Below are 25,397 nucleotides of genomic sequence, written 5' to 3'. Positions count from 1 at the left end.
TGTTTTTAACTTTTTTTTGTTGAAAAATTATTTTCAAATTATTTTCAAATTATTATTATTATTTCAAATTATTTTCAATGTTATGTTTAGGCTGGTAAAATGCAGTGAAATCCATAGTTGTCTCACAGGTAAATCTTAAATGCATACTAAAAGAAAGAGTCATCTTTAAATTTACTAGTAATATCATCAATACCATCTTAACCATTCTTAATGCAAATAAATTGGCAATTTATGGGAGGTTGGAGAAAATTCTGTTGATTTTTAACTCTTATAACCTCCTCCTATTTAGGGATTATGAGGTCATATCCAAAGCAAGAAAAAAATACCATCTATTGCTACTGTGTCCCTTTAACAATATTGTAAAAATTTAAATAGTCCTCAAATGTAGGTCTCACAGCTACACAGCTCTTTGCACTTGCATATTGATCAGTATTTGATGATTTTTTTTTCAGAAATGCCAGAAGATATTCAGAAAACCCATATTTACCAGAACTTTTACATACTATTTTATAATGAATTCTTAGTTATGAGGTAAAACTGGAGATAAATAACTGTATTCTTTAGAAGGGAACGAAATTCAAGACTTTTCAGCAGCATGTTAAGAGAAAGAAGGTTAAGGAGACTCCAATCTTTCCTATTCATGGCAGTGTAGAAGCTTTATTGCAAAAGAATTTCTCATTGAAAACCAGCTCAGAGTATAAATGAATACAGTGCTAGAGTGAGTCTGTGATTAATCTGAATGCAGAGTACACTGAGACACATTCTGCATAAGGAGGAGGGACCAGATGTATTTTACAAAATATGAGGACATGACCTTTAAATATACAAGCATTACAAAGTAATTTTGTAGTGTTTCAAGTGAAATTTAAAATAATCAGTTATATAGATGAATGGGAAGCTTTCAGCAGAAACAGGTACTGAAAAACTCAGTATCTTTTTTATCCTATCTCACAGTGACATAATATATTTCTCTTTTTGTGAGTGTGTCAGATTTAGCAATTGTGTTAATACCTAGTTCATTATCATGTGAACCTAGTGTCTCAACAGCTTTTTATATTATGTCAACCAAATTATTAAAGTAATGTAATATCAGTTGATTTTTTTAGCTTACAAGCAGTTTGTTACCTGGTGCTGTCAGCCAAATTGTCTCATAAATATTGCTGTTCTTCCTGAGAGTTCCAAAAGAATAAAAGTGTGTAATTCTTTTAGACAGAATAAGTGAAATGTGACACAATATAATAAAGACTAGGTGTTTCTATAATTTTATTTTTAATCCACTCAGACTAAAGTAAACAAATGGGTTGATGGTGGGGTGGAAGAAGATATAATACCTGTAAAGACTACAAAAAGCCTCTTTAGATTCATTGCTTCAGGTAAAGGTGTTGGACACTTTATTGAACTTTGCCGGCAGGAATTCATTTAGACTGGTATGCTATAGTGTAAGTATTAAATGTATTTTAAAAATCACTCTCTACATTGCTATGGGGCATTAGGTTCTATCAAGAGGGGTAATTGTCTCATATGTCATATATAATTGTATATAATATAATTGTACGAAATTCCTCATGTCTTCTGCCATTTAGCTACCCCTTTTGTCATATTAAATGCCAGAGTGTGAACTGCAAATGTTATCATCTGTACCAAAGTGAGGAGTGCTGAAATAATGCAAACTTGGCAAACTGTGAACTCTTCATGGGCAAGGTCAGAAGCCTGCTGATAGACTGAAAGCATAGGAACAAAGTAGGTTTAGCTGCACTCTTCAACAACCTGCCTCACTCTGTTTCAGCCCAGAGTGAAAAGACCAGGTTGGAAACAGGGACCTAAAAGGCAAGGCGCCATGTGACTGAGTAAAGAAGCAGGTCAAAAGATGTGAATAGTACTTTTAGGAGGAAGGAATACAAGGAGAGTAATGAGCTTCAACAAATAGATCATATACAGAGCAAACCGATGATGAAAATATAAGTTCTGTTATGAGGTATTTTTCTTCTACCACCTGCTAATGGTTCAAGTAGAAACTTTAGATGGGAACCACAGCTAGAAGTGTCTCAATCCAAATCTTAAACTGAATTTGTGGGAGTCACGGTTTGCAGTTCACTTCCAAAGAAGGCTGAGGAGGGAGGAAGATATCTCAGCTGGAGCATACCTGCTAGTTAAATCTCTTAAGAAGCTGGTAGAGATATTACGTGAGAAAGCTTTCAGACACAGTGAAATCTGGAATCATGGGGTGTGGAGAAGATATTTGGCAACAAGCCAGAAAGATCCACAGTAGCCCCTACTGTGAATGAGGAAAACCTAGCTAACAGGACATTTCTACTTACAGAAATAGGGAAATGATCCCTTCTCAGGCAGTGATGCATTACAATGCTGCCTGCAGAAGCTGAGGTTTCAAGCCTAATGACAGAGTGGATTAAATATAAAATGAAGGCCTGGCAGGCGGGAAAAGCTGTGAGATTAATGATGATCCTTCCCTTAAGGAAGAGATGTATTGGTCATGAGTGACTCATTCTTGTGTGTGATGAAAACATCAGTCTAGTATTGACCTAATACTGTGGGAAGTCTTCTGTCTCCCAGGAGCTTAAATCTGAGGGATATTGCCAAAGCCATCTAGTCAAATGACAGTTAGCTGGGACTGCTCATTCATGCAGGCATGACTGATTTCAGTGTCACTCTAAGCAGATAAAAAGTGACTATGAGACTCTTAGAGGAAGGCTAAAGGGGTCAGAGCTGTTGTAATGTGCTAGTAAGTCCTTCTGGTCATTCAGGAAAAATGTGTCCTACAGTGCTCATATGCAGAAGTAGTGTCACTAAAGAGGGCTTTGCCTTCTTTGACAATAGCATGAACTTGCAAGTAAATACATGGTGAAATGGAACTGGCTTAGCCTGAAGCAAAGAATAGTGTTTCAACTTTAGCAAAGCTACATGAAGGGCAGGCAGTTTCTTCTTTGTTTCTGTGATGGATTACATGAGAAATAATGGGATTAAACTACAACTGGAAAGAGTCTGGTTTGATGAAAGGAGAACTTCCAATGCTAAGAGCCGTATTTGCTAATAGATTGACTCATAAGGCATTAAGAATGTCATCATGTCAGGATTGTACAAATGGGTTGGACAACAAGCTTTGTTCTATTGAGTTACTTTTCAGCCATATGTTTCTGTTCTTTTGTATTATCACAAAATGAACAAATTCATATCACTGTTTGCAACTCAATTCAGAAATACTATGATAAGACAAACCATGGCTAACATTAGAGTAAAGTTTTTACCCTGTTCCTTTGGCATTCTGTGAAAACTTCTGAAAGTAAATACTATATACTAGTTATTATATTGTCTAAATTTTATGTTGTAATGAAATTGTAAGTGAAAAGTAAAATTGAAATTGGACTTATCTACATTATTTAATTTCCTTGAGAAATCAGACAGTATGAAATCTGAAGTTTTAAACCAGGAGAGACATTTAGATCAATTTTTAACAATTTAATGGTTTTGTTTCTACTGGAAGAATAACATGGGGTTCCTTATTCTGCAGTAATAACTTGGTAACAGAGGGCCTAGGGGCTGCAGACCTGCTAATCAAACATCTAATTATAATTTAAAAAATATTATCTAGGAAAATCTGGAAGTTATATTTCAGATGGAAGTCCTTGCTATCTTGAAAGAAAGACTGGATAGTTAGTTGCTACTTACAGTAGGAAGGAATCTATGGATATGTTTTTTAACAAGAAGCAAAATGGATTTGAATACCTATGTTGTAGTATTCAGATGGATTTCCATTGTAAACTGTTTATCTTTGGTGGGTGGTAAAGTTGTTTTAAATTGCAAATGAAAAGATACTCAAGAGGAATATATATCACTATTTTGTGAGTAGATGTTTTACTTATTATTACCTACACCAGCTTTTTTACTCTTAGTGTGACTGATACTTCAGTAATCATACTTCAGTGAACGACCACTATTATGATATAAACCACAATTATCCAGTTGCATTTCATTATCTGAAGCAATAATTCCAGTATCTCCTTCTGGGTCAGGTTTTTGTTGTTGTTTTGGGGTTTTTTTGTGTTTGTTTGTTTGTTTTGGTTTTGCTTTTGGGTTTTTTTCACATCTTTTAAATTCTTATTGTTCACAGTCCTTCTAACACATCTTCAGTAGAGAGACATATGTTTCTTACTTTCAGATGGGACCATAATAGCTTTTTCAGGTATTGGCTTTAATTCATTTTCATTGTCTCTAATAATATGCATGTTGCTGTTGGTATTTTATTTATCGAGATTCACTGTTTTAAAACTGTGTTGTTTGTAGCACATGTATCTTTTTTAAAGAGGCACAATAGCAATATTGTCATCAAGGTAGCAGCCAAATTTAGGAATGGATGTTAAATATTGCAGGATTAAATGAAGTCATTCATCTGTTAAACAGAAAAAACACAACACTTTTTTTTTTTTTAATTTGAGTAAAATTAGTTGCAGTTCTATTATGGGAACATCACAGTTGTGTGAAAACTAAGTTTTGTGCTTTTGTCCTGAGGACTCCCACTATACTTTCATGTAATAGTCACAAATCTGGTATTTCTTTCTGATATCCATCCATCACTGCTCTGCTCATAGTGTTCAATGCATCACTGAATCCTTTTTAATAAGAAAGGAAAGTTTTGATAGTCTGCAGGTTTGTGATCACAGTTCAGATTTATGCTTTGATAGTGCTTGTAGGTGCCATAAATTGATAATAACTCTCAATATCCAAATATTTTCTTTCCGTACATCAGTTCAAAACCTCTGTTAGGAATGATTTGTACTCATCTGCTTCCATTTTTGGGGGAACATTCCTGAATTTTACTAGACATATTTTGTTGTCTCCAAAAGTATTTATCAAATACTTGTATTGAAATTCAACAAAAAATGGAAGGTCTCTGTGTACTTTGTACAACTGGCTAATAAAAAGTCAGTAGAATTTAAAAGGAAGCTGGTAGAATTATAGCACTGCTTTCCAGATGAGACCCCAAGACTATCCTAGGCCTCTTTTCCTCTACTTATATGTAGGATTCAAAGGAAACATGTAGATTGAGATGATCCATGAGAATGTTAAGTGCTAATACTGAACCAGAATAAAGATCTATCTAGTTATCTGTCTGGTGATAGCAAAAGAATAGTTATATTTCCCTTTGTCTTTCCAGCCATCTGCTACTTTGGGACTTCTTCAGCAGATTAGGGACTTCCTGAATTATGTCTACTGTGTCTTAATTGTCTATAAACTTCAAAAATATTTGATCTCTTTCTGTAATTTTTTGACTCCTAAGAGAGATTTTATAATGTTAATTATATAAGCTGAAACATATCATCTTGGATCTCACTTTTGTTCCCATCTAGAAACCATGGTGAGAATGAGTCAGCCTGGAGGTATCTACAGGAACAGACTCTAAAGCAGAGGTCATGCTTGTGCTTATGCATTATTCAGTGTTGAATCAAGCCTCTCCTCTATATAAATGTTCACATATTCTGGTTTTTTCCCCTTTCTTTTGTCAAGGAACTTATTGCTGAGTTCCTTCGGCCTGACTTTATTTGCAATGCAGTGTGTCTAGTCTTGAGAAAACTCCAAGTTAGATGTGAAAATACTAGAAATTATGAAAGTAAACCAAACTTTCTATCCTTTGAATGATTTATTTGGTAAAATATGATCAACACACATCACACAATGGCATCATATCTGATGGGTCAGGAAGCAGACATGAATATTACATTAAATACTTCCTATGCTCCCATATTTTCCAGAACACATTGACTGATCACTTTGCATATGCTAGCTTACATGCGTTTTTAGCCTAAACTGTAAAACCTACTACAGCTTGTAAAATCTGCATTAAGAACTCCTGTGTTTAGTCTATAGGACATTATACATATATTGGAATGCATTCACCAATATATGATGCTTTTTGTGTGAACTGTTGCATGTTTCTTCTCTGATTCCCTGTTTCTTTCAATGCACATATACTGTTGGGTAATAACATTTCAAGACTTTATCATGACTTACCTATTGCACTGAGCAAACAAGCCTAGCAAGGAGAGAAAATAAGACTAGCTAATGAGTAATTTCCAGTGTTAGTTTTGTACTCTTTCTTAGTCATTAACATAAGATTATCACAACATGGACTTATGCTTTCTTCCAAATTGCTCCAAATTGTAATGATCCTGCTTCCTGTTTGTGATCACTTAACATCCCAATGGCACAAACTCTATTCTTGTTTTAATGCATGAGATGAAGAACTAGCTAATGAATTTACATTCTTGTCAAGCTATTACATTTTAATTAGCTGCTAATGAATGTAAATCAGCAATTGTGTAATGCAAACAATTCATGAAGAAGGCTGCGGAGTCTAAATTGTTTCGGGAAATCTGTCTATATTTGGCTAGCAAAAATTAATAAAGGGTTCTTTGTTAAGTGAAAAATTTCTGAGACCTGCAAAGTTACATGATATATACAGACTGCAAGAAAATGATAGATCAAATCATATGTGAAAACATGGAAGAATCTTGTTTACTGCCTAAGTCAGCAAAATAATGAACAGGAGCTGGTGCCCACTCATTCCATATTTTTCCCTTCAGTCTTGGCTGTTCCTGTAGGTACTCAAAGGGAATGGTCTCTGTCAGGAACTCTGTCCTAACAACTAACACCTACTATATTGTTTCTTGCAGACGACCAGCTGTGATACCTGAGACTCACATGGTCATTAATCATCTTTCCCATTATCATATTAGAACTGTGAGTCTCATTTAACAATACACTTTATCAGGAAATAGGATTGAAGTAAGCATGGTATACATAGAGTTTTCAAATATCTGATTGCTTCTATTTAAGTTTTTTAAGATTGGAAAACCCTGGAATAAGTGCTCTTACCCCTTGATCTTACTACTCTTAAGTGTCCGTAGTGCTCATTGAAAGGCACATTTCCTCATCATCTCATGAGAATCCTGTGATTACGTTGGAATAGCAAATTTCATTAATACAAATAGGTAAAAAAGGTCAAACAAACCCCCAATAAATAGTAGTTTTCAAATTACACTTTAAAATCCTCCTATGGAAACTGAAAATAGTTATTGCAGTGCTATTTGCTCAAAGAGGGTCTGATATAGTATCTCTCAGAGGAATGAACAATTCAATTCTGCTTTAACCAAATGTGGAAGTTTAAAATCCAGCTTTTATGAGCTTAATCAGCTTCATTTCAGCAGAGGGCAACAGTAATAGGCTACAATTCACACAGAAAGATAATAGTGTGGAACACTATTCTTCTGCATTCCCGCTTCTCTGTCATAAAGGCTTTTAAATAATAAAAATTAAAAAACCTAAACATTTGCAATTGCTGTGCTCACAGGAAGCCAAAGTCTGCTCATTTGAATACCTGCTGAGAAGGGATGTTTTCGTTTATTTCTTCTGAAGAACAAGTACAGCCATCACTGTGAAAACTGTCCATCTGTGATTGCAACGTCTAGTGCACAAAAATTACTGAATTTGGCCATGGTCCTCTCTATGTTCCACTTCTTGTCATCTCCCTCACCAGTATTCTAATTTTTCATGTCAGTGATCTCCAAACGTATTGTCCAGCTGAATTTTTGAAACATATATAGTCAAATCTCTTTGTACTGCCAACAATCAGTTATGCTTCAAACCAATCCTCTGTGATATCTTTCACTAAAATATATGTTTCCCATCCCTGGAAGTGTTGGATGGAGCTCTGAACAACCTGGTCTAGTGAAAGGTGTCCCTGCCCATGGTAGGAGACTTAGGCCTAGATGATCTTTACTGTCTCTTCCAACCTGAACAATTCTATGATTCTATGATTTCATTATTGGTATTGTATCAACACCACTTGCCTATTTGGTAGTCAGATTCAAGATACTGCAGAGACCTTATTTTTGACACCTTCTTCCTTTTTCCATGTCGAGGTGATCACCAGATCCCAAATTACTTTCTGTATGGTATTTTTAGATTTTTTTCCCTAATTTGCATTCATGGAAATTGAACCAGAATAGAATATCACCCCTCAGCACCTGTTTTTTTAGCAGGAAGTAGAAGCAGATAGTTCTTGCTGCTTACATAATGCTTCCTCTATCTTTACTTCAGAACAGAATTTCTTTTCTAGCTTCTTCTTTTGTCTCCTTTTGTGCCATTCCTGATTTTTAATTACTCTGGAGAAACACATCTAAACATATATTTCTAAAGAATATTAAGAATATTCTCAGAGTGCCTGTTATTTTTTAAATTATTTTTTCTTAGTATGGTATCTGTCAGTGTATTTTATTTTAAAATATTGCCTGCATATATGTTTGAAGTGTATTCTACTCATGTCCTCTGATGAAAAGCATATTTTTCATGCACATGAGTTAACTGAAGAAGCATTTCTCTTTTAGATAATCCATCGAGTAATAGAAGATTTTTTTTTCTCTTTTAATTTATGAAAAATGTTTACATTTAGGTTTTAATTCTTAAGGATTATAGATCTGGATCACTTGTAGATTAAATTTTACTCAACGTTCATTGTAACATTCTGGGAAGAACACTGTTGACTAATGTTTTTCTTTCTGTGTGTTGCCTAACTGTAAAACTTTTTTTCCTGTAATGTCCAATATTTATGCATGTGAATGACAAACATTTAAATGGTACTAAAACTAATTGCACTTAACAATACTCAGCTCTGGGTAGACTTGAACAAACTATACTGGAGTTTGCAAACTATAACAGAATGAACAATAATGTGTTTCAGGAAATCGTCACCATATTACCTGAAAGATAAAGATAGTTATTTGAATTAATCAAAGTAACAACAGTTTAGACAACTATATAACGTTGGTGCCTAGATCGTACTTTAGAAAATTAGCTGGAAATTTTTGAATGAGAAAATGATGTTCCAATTACGCATTTGCATTTCACGGGAACATTCAAAGTACACAAGGCTCCTAATGTACTTTATATCTGTTTAAAAGAATTAGTCTCTATGTGTGAGGTAAACAAAAATACTCCTGAATTATTTAATATGTAACTGTAATTTGCTACTTAATAGATATTTTCAGTATTTTGTTTAGAATAGTAAAATCTCTTGACAGTGTTCTTTCATAACTTAAAATTTTCAGGGTATTTGCTTAAACTAGATGAAAATAAACAGTTTTGACAAGAATTTTAATAGTTTCTACTAACACAAACAGGGATTTATCACGCTGGAGTAGTTAATGTTTGATTTAGGAATAAATCCCAAAAGCCTTCAAATAAGTTTTTTCTATTAAAAAGGGGGTTTCATTTGCCTTTTCTTTTAAAAATTCACGTAAGATAGTTGGTATCTTATAAGTATCCTATAATTTTATGCTATTTCTTTGGCCACTGAATGTCTTATCTCCTCTAGTGCTTCCCCTTAACTAACACTGAAGAAAGGAGGAAGCTGACGCTGATGTAAACGCAAGAACGAAGGATGGAAATGTACTTCTGACACTTTAGATTCAGGATACATTTGAAAAACAACTGCAATTGCTTGCCAGGATGTTCTTGACAGTGAGAATTATCCTTTGATAGCAAAACTGTGGGATGTCAGTGGCAGACTCGCTCAGTATTTGCATGAGAAATGCAAAGAACTTACCACTGCAGCAAACATAGAGTGGTTTTGAAGTCTGCAAAACACAGTGCCACTCACATCTCTGCATATAGTTGTTTGGGGATGATATTGTAAACACTGGAGGAAATTCAGTGATGATTTTTCTTTTCTTCTAAAAAGATGTTGCACCTTGGTTGAAGCAGTGTAAATGTTTTACTGTGATTTCAGGGCTTTTTGGATGATTCAGGTATATTCTATATAGATTCCTATTTGGCAATGTCTTTAAATATGTGTTCTAGTCATTTACCCATAACTAAAAAAAAAAAAAAATTTGTTAAAAATTACCATAAGAGAGCAAAAAATGAATTCTAGATATTAAGCATCTGTCGCGAATGCACACTGTAGATTTACTAGGTTTGGTCAAAAGCTTTCAGGGTTTATGCATAAATTAAAGAAGAACACATTTGTTTTAGTAATGGTGGAAGTGGGTATGTTCCACACATAATTTTCTTTGTATTGGACACTTTTCTGTCAGAAAGCTGGCAATGTTTATTTAGAGGGAGTCCATGAACTGCAGAGCTAAATACAAACTTCTCATGAATCAGGTATCTCAGAGTGGTTTTCTCTTTACTTTTTACTTGGGGCTGTTGTTGAATGTTGAATGTTTAAGAAAAATTACTTGAACAATTATTGCAACTGTTTCTGCATACTTGATTTTGCACATAGGATAAAATGGTAGAGTAAGGGATGTTTGCAAGGCTGTTCCAGCCCAAATTTTCATCATTCTTTAAGGAAAAAAAATTGCTTAAAGCTTGGTGACTTCAGTGGTTGGCAGTAAGTTGCTGTGAATTACTTTTATTTACAGTTAAATATTCCAGTTTATTTTATAGCTTCTAATCTGAGAAAAAAGAAAAAGACATTGTTATAGAATTCAAATAATTTTGCATGTATTTGCCTCTCCTGTAGAATCCAGCAATTTTTTTGCACGTAGTCTCCTCTCCTGTGTTCTGAGCATCAGACTGAACCACAAAATAACCCCAGAAATGTCCCATTATTCACATGAGCTTGTAAAAAATTTCAGTCCCTTCACTGCAGGAAATTTTATTTTCTTTTTTACATGCATAATTTGGAGGGGAGTGTCTGATATATCCAATGTTTTGGTTTTGTTTTTTCTGCTAGTGACTGAGTATTAATGTATTTCTTTATTCATTTTTATAGATTAAAAAAATCAACAGGAATTTTCCCGTAAACCAGCAGGTAAGAAAAAGAAAGGTTGGGGTTGTTTGAGTTATAATTCTATATAACTGTATTTAATTGTGTGGTATCTGTGCATTATTCTAAGAGAAGAATTCTCAGTAGATTTTCTTTAAAGAGTTCTTTATTGTTTTTATATTCTAAACTAAAAGGGAACTGGAGTGTTTTGTCAAAGTAAGAACACACCTAATCTTTTCAAAATCTATTTAATGAATATATATATATATATATACAATTTTCTTCATCTTACCAATTTTACTATAAAAGGAGGAGTGGGATTGTTATGCTTTACAGAATTAGATAGAATCCATCAAGGTTCTAAAATTCTAAAAATGTATGGGTTTTCAGTGGGTTGTTTTTTTGCCTTGAATAGGGATCGTTTTTTGTACATTGGCTCATGAACACAATTGCTGCTATTCTCTACAGCTGTGTATCTGGGGATTGGATCTATGGCATGGAGGGATAGATCTTTTTGTTTTGAGAAATCTGTTCTTCCCACAGTTTCTTTTAAGGAAGCAAACCTACAGGCAGCTTGAAGTTCAAGGCTGAAATTGTGAGGTTCTAGTTGCTAGAGACCATAGTAAGAATGGACAACAACCACACCTCCTTTAAAGGATCAACATATCATTTAGAAAACTATGTAAATAAAATATGAGTAAAAATATTCAAGGTAAAGTTCAGTACACTGTAAAGTTAATTGAGTATGCATGTGTTGTGTATCACAGCTATTATATAATGGTGATTTCATTTTAAGGTAATAAGGAGAAACAGAGAAATCTGATTCATAGGAAGGAAAAAATTACTTCCTTGCAGAAGGAGAGAAATTTACATAGGACTGAGCTGTAAACCTGACTTCAAGAAGACAGAGGAAGAAAAGTGCTTTCACCTCCCTTACACCACATCTTCAGTTAGTCAACATATTTCTCAGTATCCTGTCTCTGGTCCAACCTTATTACTATGGAATTGTTCTGAGTGTAACTCACAAGGGAGGTAGATACTACTATTTCGTTTTCTGTTTTCTTAATGAGAAGGTCCACAAATCATAACAGTTAGTCACAATAACAATAATACAAATACTATTAATAATAACAATATGGGTGAATATAAACAAAGCTACAATAATTGAAGATAACACTTGCATTTGGGCATTTTCAGCAATAGTTCCTATAACATCAGTTGCTGACAGTGGCAAAGAAATGCTCCTATCTCAAAAAAAGGAAGAAAACAATGGCTAGTTAACAAAAAGCCGTTAACTAGCTCCATTTTCACTCTTACCCTGAACTTACCTCTCTGCTTTTATTACTGTAAAAAAAAAAAAAAAAAGACAACAGAAATATGAACAACAGTTATAATGTCCCAGCAGTCTAACATATAATTCAGGGATCTCTGCTGTTTTGGAACCCTTGGCATGTGGGGTCAGTAAGGCATTTTCCTCTTCATTAGAATTCCAGTGGAAAGCAAAAGTAGCTTGAATAGCATGTTGATCATATTATCTGTTAGGGCAGCCTGCAATATAGTTCATTCTTTTCTAATCAGCACCAATGATTATATTCCGAAAGAATTACCATAGAGCATTTCAAGAAGCTCAGCCAAAAGAGCAAACTGAAAAGAGAGATGCTGATTTTGATGGACAGTGAGACTGGTAAGGTCTTGATACCCATCAAATACTGGAGAAGAAAAAAGTTTATTGATCTTTAGGGACCATTAAATTCAAAACTAGACTCCCTTTTGGGCATATCTTATGTAAAGAGGGTTGCAGTTTTTATCATAGAAGGAGCTAGGAAATATCACCTAATTTAAGTTAAATAGTGTTTCTGAGTAGAGTTAGAAAAGGCTACACAAATGTAAGGTTAATATGGTATGCAGGGAAGGAACAAGAATTTTTACTTACATCAAGACATCATTATTTATCTAAAAGTTAAATTATCAGCTTGAATACATTTGTCATCTTGATTTTTTTTAATAAAACACATTTTTGTCTAAGAGGTTGAACTAGTTTTAACTTCTTTCTTCAAACATATCAGGAGCTGTTTTCATTCTTTTCTTTAAAAAAAAGTGTGCATATTCAATTTCACTTAACAAATACCCTATTTTTTTTTTGATGAGCACTAGCAGGGTAATTCAAGATTATTTTCACTTATAATTTTTTTGTATGTAAGGCTTGATATGCACACAGGTAACACCAGACACCAGGCTGTGGCTAAAGTTGAGAACGCTGCAATGTAGCTGGCAGAGAATGTAAAGGCAGAAATCTGGTTTTCTGCTTTTATAACAACACCTTTCACATGCACAATAAAACCCCAGGCTGAGTTCTCCCCTTGTGCTTTATGGCCTGCCTGGCTGCCCTGAGGGGGCCTCCAGGTGTGTCTGTGAGAATTTTATCACTTGTAGTAAGGGAGTTACCTCTACAGACATATAAAGAGAACATACACAGCAATCTGCATGAGAATAAATTCCTTCCCATGTAAAACCTTTTCCCTGGCAAAAGTTTCCTTGAACAGTTGCTAAGCTCCCATTCCTCACTATTTTTTCCAAAGGTCTTCTGCTCCTAGAATATACCTATGTGCATTTTAATTATTAGGTAGAGGGGAAGGCAGTTATCAAACTAGAGTCAAGCAACCAACCCAGTTAAAACTCCTTCATGAAAATATTCTTGATATGGAGAAGAGAATAGGGGCACAGACAGAGCCGTTAGAATTACAATGAGGGAAAAAAATGCCTGCATAGGTGTGGAAGATACTATAACTAATAGTGTTATTCAAATGTCTCAATGTTGCAATAAGTGAAAAAGATAAAAGAAAAAGTAAATAGAAATGACTTGTTGACTGCACATAGTATGGTGGCTTTCCTTTAAGGCAGTAATTGTGAAAGCAGGTTTGTCTGGAAAATTATTAAAAAGATAAGATACATTCATTGAAATTAAAAGATCAGAGATGATGGGTATTGATAAGAAAGTGGCAATTATTTGGACAGCATGAAGCAATAAGAAGTTCTGAGAAAGATGTTAATAAATTTGATAGTGGTTGAAAGATGATTCAAAAAACGCTGGAAGAGGACTATACAGACAAAGTATTGTTGAAGAAGACTGTGGGAGAAGATGGAAATAAAGTTTCCCCTCTCTGAGCTGACAGTAATGAAAAGAACACTTGAACATGGTAAAATTAGAGTATTGGTTGTGTTTTCTATATTGGTACTATACACATGGGCTATATATATAACACCTAAGAGGATACCAGCAAGTAGTTGAGAAAAAATAATTAAATAATTTGCTACTCAAAATATAATGAACACTTTAAATATTCACTAAAAATAATATAGTGTCCTAGACAAAATTTCTATAACTTCAGAGAAAAAATTATACAGACCTCAGAGCAGAGAGGCACAAAGAATGGAATATTTTAAGGCTTCAGCCAGAGGCTTCTCTATTTGATCATCCAAGATGGGAGTGTAAACACAGGCATGTTCCCTTTTCTTGGAACTCATCAGTTCTGTTCAGCTCTTACACTGATTACTGCAAATGTCAGCTCCTGCGAGAGCCATCATTAGGCAGGTGATTCAGAAAGGTATCATCGACTCCCTGCTAACGCTTTCCAAATGATAGGAAAACGCACCCTACCTCAGTAAACTGTAGTGGTGTAATAAGGACAAGTGCTGCCCATTCCTTTTCAATTTCCAGTCTTTATATTAGCCACTATAAGTTTGCAAATGTGCTGGTCTTGGCTGAAAGTTGACTTGATACCATGTAGAGAAATCATCATTAGATAGTCCTTGTAAAATCTGATCCTTCTCAGGGTGGGAAACCAAATGTATTGCCTCCAACTACCAGAGATTGTACTACATGTAACTCTCATTTGCTGTTTGGGATTCATTGGGATTTGGCTTTTACTGGTTGTCATGCCAGGAGGATGAATTGGTTACCTATTGGATTAGGTACACAGTGGAATTCATGGTTTAGATCTAAATCTTAGTATGGCTTTCAGTTAATCTCCCACTGTCCCTACATGTACAAGTACAATGTTCATAAGTTGCAGTCAAGGAAGTCATAACCCTCTGATTTCAGTTTTAGCTTATTTCACAAGAAGCTAGTGGTACAAAGCAGATTCATTACCTGACAAACTCAGAGAGTTGATTTTTCATTTTATTGGATTATGGCTATGTTCACATACATGTTCACAAATGTAATAAATAGACTTGCTTCTCTACTACATGGACAAAAGTCAAATCTCAAAGTTTCACATGAATATTAGAACGTTATGACAGAGCAGTGCATCTAAAACTTTTATTCCTCATGCTGTATGTCTCATCTCTATTAAGATGAATTCAAAGGCTACAAGCCTCCACCCTTCATCAATGTTAAATTCACAAAAAAATATAGTGGACAAGAATACTATAATACTTTAAGTTGAACATTATTTCTCTTCTATCTACAGGCAGCATGAGCATTTTTGAAAGATTTGTCTTGTCTTTGCAGAAGATAAGAACTTTTCATTAAATCATTTTAATTTTTAAGAATAATCTTTCCCTCTAAAATTTTTCTGCTTTTATGGAAAATAATTGGTAGCTGTCCTATTCGAAGTTAACAGTCTATAACAAGAATTATGTGAGAATGAGAAAGAGTTTTTCACCTCCACAACTGTGTTTGACTCAATTTAAAAACATCATGACATAATGAACTGTCACACTAAGGCCAGAAACTGGGGTATAATTGTGCATGTCAGATTCCACAGCACTCAGTTGCCATGAATCCCATTGTTTTGCAGAAATTTTACATTCTTGATGATGTTTACAAATATACATGTTTATGCCCATTTATTCTTGCTTTTTATATAATTTAATAAAAAACCTACATGCAGCTGTACTAGATCAGCTATGTAATATCACCTCATATTCTGGTTTGATAGGCTGTCCTTCAGCTTGACTAAAGTTCTGCAGTTAGAACAATCTCATTTAAAATCAATTCCAAAAATTTGGCTTAGTGAGTTATTTAATAAAACCTAACTTATATGTGCTGTATAAAGGTGAGCACACACAAATGTCATAGTGACTGGCTCGCCTGTCAATCAAACCAGAGTCCTTTGCTGCAGATGTGTTGCATCTCTATTGCATTTAAAAAGTTGAATTCCATTGCTCAGGTGGACTGATCAGTATAACATCTGTATGAAACACAACATGACTTCCTTTTTTTATTATTAATTGCTAAGTAGTAGCCTCCATTGCTATTGTATTGTTTTTTTTAAAGTGCAGTGATTAAACAGAGTGTTCTACTGAAAGATGACATGTCCTCAAAAAAAATCAAGTCTGCTCCAGAAGTACATTAAGAACTGTTTTCATTCCCTCTCCTTAGCAATATTTTGTTTTCTCTTTTTTTTTTTTCCTGATTTTGCATGACTTGAATTAATTATTTCTCAATATGCTGTTACTGTTGTTCCTCGGAGTAGCCATTCAGCAGCTTTTGACTGACAGTTACTGAACTTTCAGGTCCAGTTATACATCTGCTCTATCACCATCTGCTGTCACAGTAAGGATTTTATCAGGTCTATTTTGAAGGAAAATCTCTAGAATGAAGCTTCTATTGTTAAATGCTTATAGAAACACACAGGGGAAGCTGAGTGCTTGCTGTTAAATTAAGCAGAAGTGCACAATAGGGTGTAAATTGTGTTGGGCTAATTCCCTGCTTTGTATTGTCAGCCATCTATGGCACTCATCATGGATTATTGCTGCAAAACATATACCCTTGAAAGGCTTATGTTGCTTGTTGATACTTTATTGAGCTTTCTGTAAAATAAACTGAATATATATATATATATGTTTGTATAGTTAACATGAAATGCTTTTCCCTGAGCAGTTTCTTTCATTGTTTTAGATGCTTCCTGTGGCCAATAAAAGATTTTTCTTCCCTTTACGTTTTAGTCCAGAGTAGCTTTTGAACTTCAGGACATAAAAAAGTTTTAGAAGGGCAACAGACACCACAGATTGTTAAAGATTTTAGGCTAAGGAAACCACATTGACTTCTGAGGAAGGTCAGAGAACTTCCTAAAGCTAGTTTATTACCTGATGAGCTAGATAACATTCATGTTGTGAGTCACTTGATGCAGTTATTGGATAGCAATGCTTATGTCCTAGGGCAGCATACCCTATAGCTCATGAAAGGATGGAAGTAATTTGGACACCTGCTGGAAATTTAGATGATACAAAAGAATAATTAGATCAAGTTCTTATTTAAATCTCGAACTATAAGTCTCAAGCTGTGTATCAAATAATTTCTGCATGTCCAGATAATTCAATTTTGCCTCAAGTACAGATTTCATCTTCATTTACATACTTTTCTCATTTATTTTCTCTTTTTTTTTTTCCTAGTACTAACTCATTAGTATAAGAAGTATTAGCTTCCCCCCCCCAATATTAATATCTCTCCCTGAAAATTACTTTCAGTAAGGGTAGTTTTGCCTGGACAAATTTAGTGACCACATCTGTGTTAGCTCTGTGTTCAGATTTTAATCAATACAAGGGTGAATGTACCGTATTCTGCACTCAAGGTTTAAATAGGACAGATGAATGAGGGGATTCTAACTGCCTTGTTCTATTGTAGACCTTGGAAAGTGAGTGAAATAAGCATATATGTCCCACAAGTAGACAGTATGATGCTAAATTGATAAATAGATAAACAAATATTACTTATTTTTGGATTCTGCCAGAAGAGTTTCTAATATTGTATGTTAATGTTCTAAAGGAATAAACCAACAGATAAATGCCGCGGTCCGAAAAGGGGGGGATGGGGCTGTGGCACAGCACGGCTTCGGGAGTCCAGGTAGGGTGCAGATGGAATGCTTTATTGAAGCCTGCACGGGGTTCTTTATCAGCTCAGGCGGGGAAAGGGCCAGAACATAGGATGAGGCGTGAGACAGACAAACGGGGGAGCAAATCAGGATAGGGGCACAGGCGAAAAGGGGGAGGAACCGGGGAAGGAAAGGGCAAATAGTAACTGTCTCCTCTCCGCACCTTCTTCAGCCTATCAGAGAGTGGAGCGGGGAAGCAGGGAGCAGGCAAAGTCGTGGGAAGCCCGGGCATGTCCAGGCTGTGCACTGTGTGGTGTGAATACAATGAAACCACATAATAACAGTAAACTCCCTATAATAACTGTAAGGTCCATATAATAAAGTCCTGCCAATTGCTGTATGTTTTTCTCCATGCCTGGAACTGTTCCCATCCTGAATCTTGCTCCTTCACAGAAAATAAATAATAAATGTATGTTAAAAATTAATATTTTATGTCTATAAATATTGGGTGACAGTCATGGCTTACATATATTCAACTGGTAAGTGATAGATTGATCTACTGCTTTTGAGATAAAAGTGCTCTTACTAGATCCTTCATCTTATTTGTGCATTCCTCTTGGGTGTGAAATCAGGCTCTTTTTCATTCCCCAGGTCTTGTGTGTCTTTCTGTGTAGTATCAAAGCAGCAACAAGAGTGGTATACCTCAGCTTTTAGCTTGGTGGTTAGGTTAGATGAAAGATATAGGCTTGACACACTGACTTTGTGGGTGCTGTAATTGCTATGTTGCCATAATAAGGGCTTTCCCTTCAGCTGCTACTTTTTGCAATAATATGATCTTAACCTTAATAAACCTGATCCTGCCTGTGTACATCTGGAGTTGTTCTGAATCAGAACCTCACAGTAGATTTAATCAGAGGAATAATTGCTTCCTGATTTGTCATAACAGTATGATATGTATGCAGTTCTTCCCAGAAGCATAATTATGTATCTATGATGAAGTCAGAAAGTGAGAAACCATTGAATTTGAATAGCAATCCGAGGCATTGCTTTTATCATATCTCTTTATCCCTGTGTTATATTTATATGCATGACATGATTAAATCCCATTTTAAGTCTCTAAACTTATTTGGATCTAATATTTTGCCATTTACCCAAGAAATGGGATATGTAACATAAATAGGACAGTGAAAGGAATGCCAGCAATATAAAAAACAGATTTTCTGCAGGAGTTGGATATTTCTGATTTCTGAGACTGGAAACACAAGTAGCAAACATTAAACCAAGAAAGGGCCATTTTTTAAAATTCTTATAGAATGCTTTCCTCTTTTTCATGTATTTTATTTTTGGATAGAATTTTTAGCTGCTATCCAAACAGGCCAACAAAGCATGAGGACAGAAGGCAAATTTCTGCATTCTTGTTTAGAAATAGATGCCTTGAATGATGCATATGTCCTGTACTTCTTTGTTCTCTGGCAAGTTCCTGAAAAGCAGTAACAGAGAAAATAAGAAAAGGTAAGAAACAGAGTCACCATATCCACAAAATATATAGGTCATCTTTTTATTTTTTTTACAGTTATAATTAGAAAGATTAAGTATGGAGGAAACTTTTCTTTTTCTCTAACTTTGCCTTAAATAAGGACTTGTTAATATCCGCAGCTTACGAAATATGAATTTGTTCTGTCTGGCCCCTTTGGGATTTTCATTGGAGGCTGAGGCTAGAAATAAAAATGTTGCAATGCTTTATTGTAATGTCTTTTTTATTATATCAAATAACTGTAAAACTTCCCAAGAATAACATTAATTTTAGTATATTATGATGAAAGTATTCGGTAAGTCTGTACACATGTTATTCCTTTGGGAATTATGTCATCTAAATAAATTAATTGGAATCAATGAAGCATATACTTTAACTGTAGATTTTCTACTGAAAGAGCACATGGGACTCAAAGGCTTAAGTAAAATATTTTTAATTACAGTTTACTTCAAGAGGAGAGGTCAATAAGCATTCAATTTTTCTCATTCAATTATTTTACATCTGTGCAGATATTGGTGCTTCATATCACACTCTGTGAAAAGGGAAAATATTTAGTCTCTTGAATTTCTAAGAAAAGTGATTAAACAGAATTCTGTGGACCAGAGACAGTCTTTGATCTCTTCTCTTTCATCACAGTAGCAGTACATGGTACCAGTGATAGAGTAGCTACCTGAATTTCATAGTATAGTTGATGTGCAAAATAGTACAAAGTAATTGACAAATTATGGTTACCTACAAATGAAGAAGGATAAAACCACGAAGAAGTATTAATCAATGAAAATGTGTGATATAAAACTGACAATAAAATTGATGAAAAATGTTAAAAAATGTACGTAATTGCAAATGGAGAAACATCCCCAAGAAATACATATTATTACGACACATTTTTGTCTTTTCAAAGAGTTGTATTTCCTGGGAAGAAGACATTGTTTAGTAAGAAATATCTCTTATATGTTAAGTATATTAGAGAATATTTGTTTTCAATCTTACTATTTTGGAAAGCAAAACTTATTTAGTCCATGATATGACACAGCAAATAGAGATTTAGCAGCGTCAAGTAGAGAAACTGTTCTCAGGAGCTGACAACTTAAAAAAAAAAAAAATATTTATTTATTTAATAAAAAACATTTTCCATTTTGAAATATCTCTCAGTGATGCTGGGTTTAAAACAAAATAAAAAGTTTACCTTTACTTATGAAGAATGATTCTGGATAATGGTGCGGGTCTGAAGAGGTGAAAGTGCCTGAAGCAGTGCTGTGGCAGTGCTGTGTCTGGGAACTTCTGACCAGGGTCCAGACAGACATGTGGCTTCTTTCTCTAAAAAAGGTCTCTATCTGATGGCTCTGGTAGCATGAGAGTGCTCAGAGACCAGAGTTACTTGAACCAACTGGCACACTCAGAATACCCCCAAAGACCAACAGGATCAAGATATAATAGCATGCAGTTTCTAGCTGCTTTCTTCAAATATACATCCAGAAGTCCTGCTGATTCCCATTATTTGTTTAACAGTCTACTGTTTACAGTGCTTGCTTAGTAAAAGCAATAGTCATTCATCACTCAGACCTATTGCTCCCACAAGTCCGCCCTGATGGCAGTAGGTGGGATAATACGGCAGCCTCTCCTTCCCCTCCTGCTGAAGTAGGCTGCTGCTCAAAACCAAACCCAGACAGTGGGAAAGAAGATCTATTATGCAAATAGCATGCAGACCTTTGAGACTAGGCAAAAAAGGCTTTAAAAAAAAATGCTCTCTTTGAGAGGAGTTACTTCTGGCTAAATATTAATTCTGAGTTTACATCCATCAATTGTTTAATAGTTGGTACTATAGGTTATGGTCTGCTCTTCACAGGGCCTTGAATTGTTGCATCAGGATCTCTTCTTCAGTCAGACAGATGTCACCCACAGAGGATTTTTTATGTTATCTTCTCTGTGGTTGAAGGAGCCTGCCTGTCCTTCTGTAGAACCCTGTGGATATAGAGACTCAACATTTTACACTGAAATTTGAGCTTCAATTCGGGACCCAATATTAATTTTATGGGTTGCATCCCTCCATTGTTCTTAATGGTAGGACACTTTGCATTAAAAAAAAGTGCCTGAGTGGAAGAAAGCTCTGAATCTGAAAAATAGGTATTATTTGGTACTTTTTAGAAACTGAACTTCTCCAATGAAACTGCAAAATCCATGGAAATACCAAGATGCCCGAGACAAGTCAACTATTGACATGCATCACTCCACTGTCAAAAAATAACTAAATGCAACATGCGTTCGATAAATGTTGTGAACTCTACTACTAACTCCCAGCTACAGGCTATTGGCATACGACTACCAATAGGACCTCCAGGATAGCCTAGGTTCAATCTAAACACCAGGGAAATTACAACAGGCTTTATTCCAACAGAGCAAAAAGAAATCATCTTGTTAAAAAGTAAGTTATGAAGAGAAGCATGAAAATAATATTATGTAGAACATACTGAATATCATGATCTTCATCTAATCATCCCCTAAAGTTTTTCTTAGCTTCCGAAGGAGGTATTTTGGACTTTGTTTTCCTCTATCTTGTTGTCTTTCAAAATGGGACTGCATTCTTGCTCTTTTTCTCAAAACAGTTGTGTTTGGATACCCCGTTTTGAAAACTGATGTTTAAAGTGGTTCCAAAGTAAACCCACTTCTTCTTTCTTAGTAATTATGAAGATTTTTATATACTTTAAGAATGTATAAGATTCCAAGTTAAATATCATTACTTTAGGCCTTTACTAGCAACTTTATTCTAGTCTCATCTGAATTCTCACCTTCTCTTTCCTTTTCAATCTCTATAGAATATCAGGGTCCTTCAAATTTCCCCCCCCCCCCATTAACAACTGAGAAGGGGTGAGAGGATACATCTGTCATTTCTTAATAGCTGCTTATGAGCAATGTCTTCAGTCTCAAGGGTACCTTACCTGCAAGCAATCTGTACTAAAAATTCTTTTCCAGAGTGTATTTTAAGGATGAAATCTGCAGGGAGAAACTTGATATACTGCCCCTCTGAAAATTAGGGTAGATAAAAAATGGATGCATTTAGAAAATCCTGGACAGCTACAAATGGATTATGAAATGTGAACTACTACATTTGGTATGTAATACTGTGTGTGCCACCAAAAATAATGTGGAAATGTAATAAAACCAATGCTGAAGCTGTTTTGCTAAGATCAGTAACTCAGGACTACTTTAAAACAGATTCCAAGACTTTGAGATCAAAAACTTGCAGAATAATTTATATTGGATGAGCTTTTGTAGGTCATCTGGTCAAAATCCTGCTCAGAGAATGGCCTACATAAATCAGGTTGCTCAGGACTTTACCATGTCAACTTCTGACTATCTTTAAGAATGGAGATTTCATAACATCTCTCACCAAGAGAAATAATTGAATAATTGTTTTAAAAATACTAGAAGATATCGGTGGTCTTTGCTACATGATTTCTTTACCATAATGCTACGAGACAGACATCTCTAGATCTAGCAAAGCATATCTTCTGGATTTCAATTGCAGAATATTTATTTGTTTTTATAAAAATAGTTAACTTATTTTTTAGACTGTTTTGATTGAAAGTTCAAATTCAGAAGGCAAGTGAATGAGAAAAGCAGTGACCCATAATGTTATCTCTATTTAGCTACAGTGGAAGATCTCTGAGACCAGTCTGTTTCAATACGGCATTAAGTATTTAAACAATATCCATTCAACTGTTATTTTTTCAAAAGTGATCTTCGTTTCTTTATACATAGATTTGAAATACATTTTGACTTACAGAAAGAATAATGTGTTTTCTGATTATTCTAATAAAAAAAGCTATCCATATATATTAAATTTATGGATTAATTTACAATTTCTTATTACATGATATGATTTGAATTGAAATATAAACTGAAGTTTTACTTCACTGTTCATTTTTATAGATCAAGAAGAATATTTATTGGGGTTTTTTAGAAATTAAGCTCAATTATATTTATTGCTTAATGATCTCAAAAACTGTTAAATCATTAGCCAAATGATTATTTGCTATAGCTAATAAATTGTAAAATTACCTTAGGGGATAATCTTTATTGATTTGATTAAAATTTTATACCACCTATTGATTTTTTTCCCTGTTAGTAACTGGCAATGGTAATGTTGATTCTCCAAAGACATTATGCGGATGCAGCAAAATTTCTCAGGGTTTCCATGTTCTGTTGGAGAGCTCTCTGGACTTCAGTTATTTCTGACTAGTTCATCTGTAGATAGACTCCTTTGTTATTTCTTTTCTCTTAGTAAATTTTGTTTTTATACACTGATTGTTAGTTGCTGGAGATACTGATGACCAGAAATTTAAATAAGAAAATTAAATAACTAACTTTGCATAGAAGAGACATCTGTCCCCATTAACAATTGTAAATACTGACTGCACCATACTCAACAGTGTCATATATCACTTGCCATCATGTTTCTGATTGCAGCAGTCATTAATCATTGAAGGATTCTATGATATTATTAGTTTTGAATTGACTCTAATCACTGCTTCATTAGGTGCATTTCTGTTAATGTGAACTTGGGGTTCAAATGGTGGGTTAGCTTGTTGTAAAAAGGCAATTCTTCCCTTGGTGCTATGAATTCTGAGAAATTAGCGACTTTCCTTGAACCTGTATAATTTTTTTATAAAAATTATTAATTATAAATATAATTTATTTTTATAAAAAAAGGTTACCTAACCACCAGGAGACCTTTCCTGGACCTTCTTTCTCACAGCAAAATCATGTTGCTGGTAAAGAAGAAAATAAAACCCATTTCATTACTCTGGCTTTTTTGGTCTCACTCTCTTTGTTCAAAATAATTAATTAACTGAACATGGATTATGAAACCAGAAAACTGGTGGATTTATGCAGAAAAATGATTATACTCTGGAAAATAAAATTTCACCTCTTGATGACTTTTTCTTCTTTCAGTTCCACGCATTGAGTGCTTAAAAAAATTATTGAATTCATGAAAGGCAATGCAATGCTAGTCTAAATTTATTTAAATATTTTGAAGATTTTGTTTATGTTTATTATTCCATGAGCATATACGTAGTATTGTGTTCTCTGAGAGCCCTGGGAAAATCTTAAGAACATTTGAGGCTTGCAGAAGTCTTTTTCTTTTGATAGTCAGATAGGACTGAAAATAATTGTTCCTCAGTAGAAATAGTAAAAGAAATTTTTCAAGCATTAATAGCTATTTTTATCAGTTTTTAAGTATTGTCCTTTAAATGAATGGGAATGTAAAGTAAAACAAGTAGCCATGAATAGCATTATTACGTTGAATTTTGATGATGTTTTCATACAGTATTTAAAGATAATATTTTAAGTCTAAACGGGCTTTTGTATACATACATATGTGTGTCCAAACTCTTAATTCTGTGAAAATTTCAAGCTTCAAACTCACAAAGGTATAAAAATATTTCAAAGTCAGATCTTGTGAAGTCGTTGGTTCCAAAAAAGGGATTTCTCTCAGGTATGTTTATTTTGCTGTGCAAGCAGCAACACCAGAGGCTTTAAAGACAACTTTAAGTATACACTGAATATTTGCAGTGTTATCCTGGCTTTGTGAGCACTTTGAACTGTAAACATCTAATTCTATAAAAATGTAATAATGTTATGAAATCTCAAAATATTTATTAATGAAATTCATTTTATTATTCAAACAAGTCAAACAAGTCTAACCTATTACCCATCATCTATGTTTTCCATATACTCAGTCATTTGGGGTTCTTTCATGCTTATTGTTGCCATCTCCTTTGAACTGAGTTCTGTAAGCTCAGGATGTGAGTAAAGCAGCTACATGAGCAGTATGATCTCAGAGAGACAGCCAGATAGTCTAAATTGCACTAGTCCTGTCCAAGTTCTGCATACTAATCCTTTTCAGAGAAATGGAAAATGAAAATCAAAAAAATATCTGGAACCAGTAATTGAAAACTAATTGAAAAGTTCTCCCAGGATGAGAAGAATGGTAATAAATGTGTCTGTAAATATTTCACTTGCCCTGGTACTTAAGAAATATAAATATGTCACTCAAAAGTCTGAAAGACTGTCTAGTGACTTGTAATATTCTGATCTTTTTCTTCATTCAACATGTTTTAGTAGGCTAACCTGTGGTGACAAATGCGAATGTGACATGTTGTTCATCAAAAAGAAGAGGTCATGCCCTCCAGTTTGATTATCTGGAATATTTTTTGTTTGACCCATTTATATTTTAGAGACTGAAAAATGTATACTATGT

At 34.4% G+C, this 25,397-nt stretch overlaps 1 protein-coding gene across 7 annotated transcripts in view; it reads left to right on the top strand.

The window, feature by feature from the left end:
- The window catches only part of SNTG1 (syntrophin gamma 1), a 346,565-nt gene that overhangs the window by 250,323 nt on the left and 70,845 nt on the right, over positions 1-25,397 (top strand). For all 7 annotated transcript variants that reach the window (XM_064653459.1, XM_064653482.1, XM_064653492.1 and 4 more), the window contains one exon: positions 10,790-10,828. In XM_064653459.1, the coding sequence (XP_064509529.1) occupies positions 10,790-10,828 (39 nt within the window). The remainder of the gene's footprint in view (positions 1-10,789; positions 10,829-25,397) is intronic.

The sequence above is a fragment of the Pseudopipra pipra genome, chromosome 1 (assembly GCF_036250125.1).
Source record: "Pseudopipra pipra isolate bDixPip1 chromosome 1, bDixPip1.hap1, whole genome shotgun sequence".
Lineage (NCBI taxonomy): Eukaryota > Metazoa > Chordata > Aves > Passeriformes > Pipridae > Pseudopipra > Pseudopipra pipra.
This window is presented reverse-complemented; position numbering and strand designations above follow the sequence as displayed.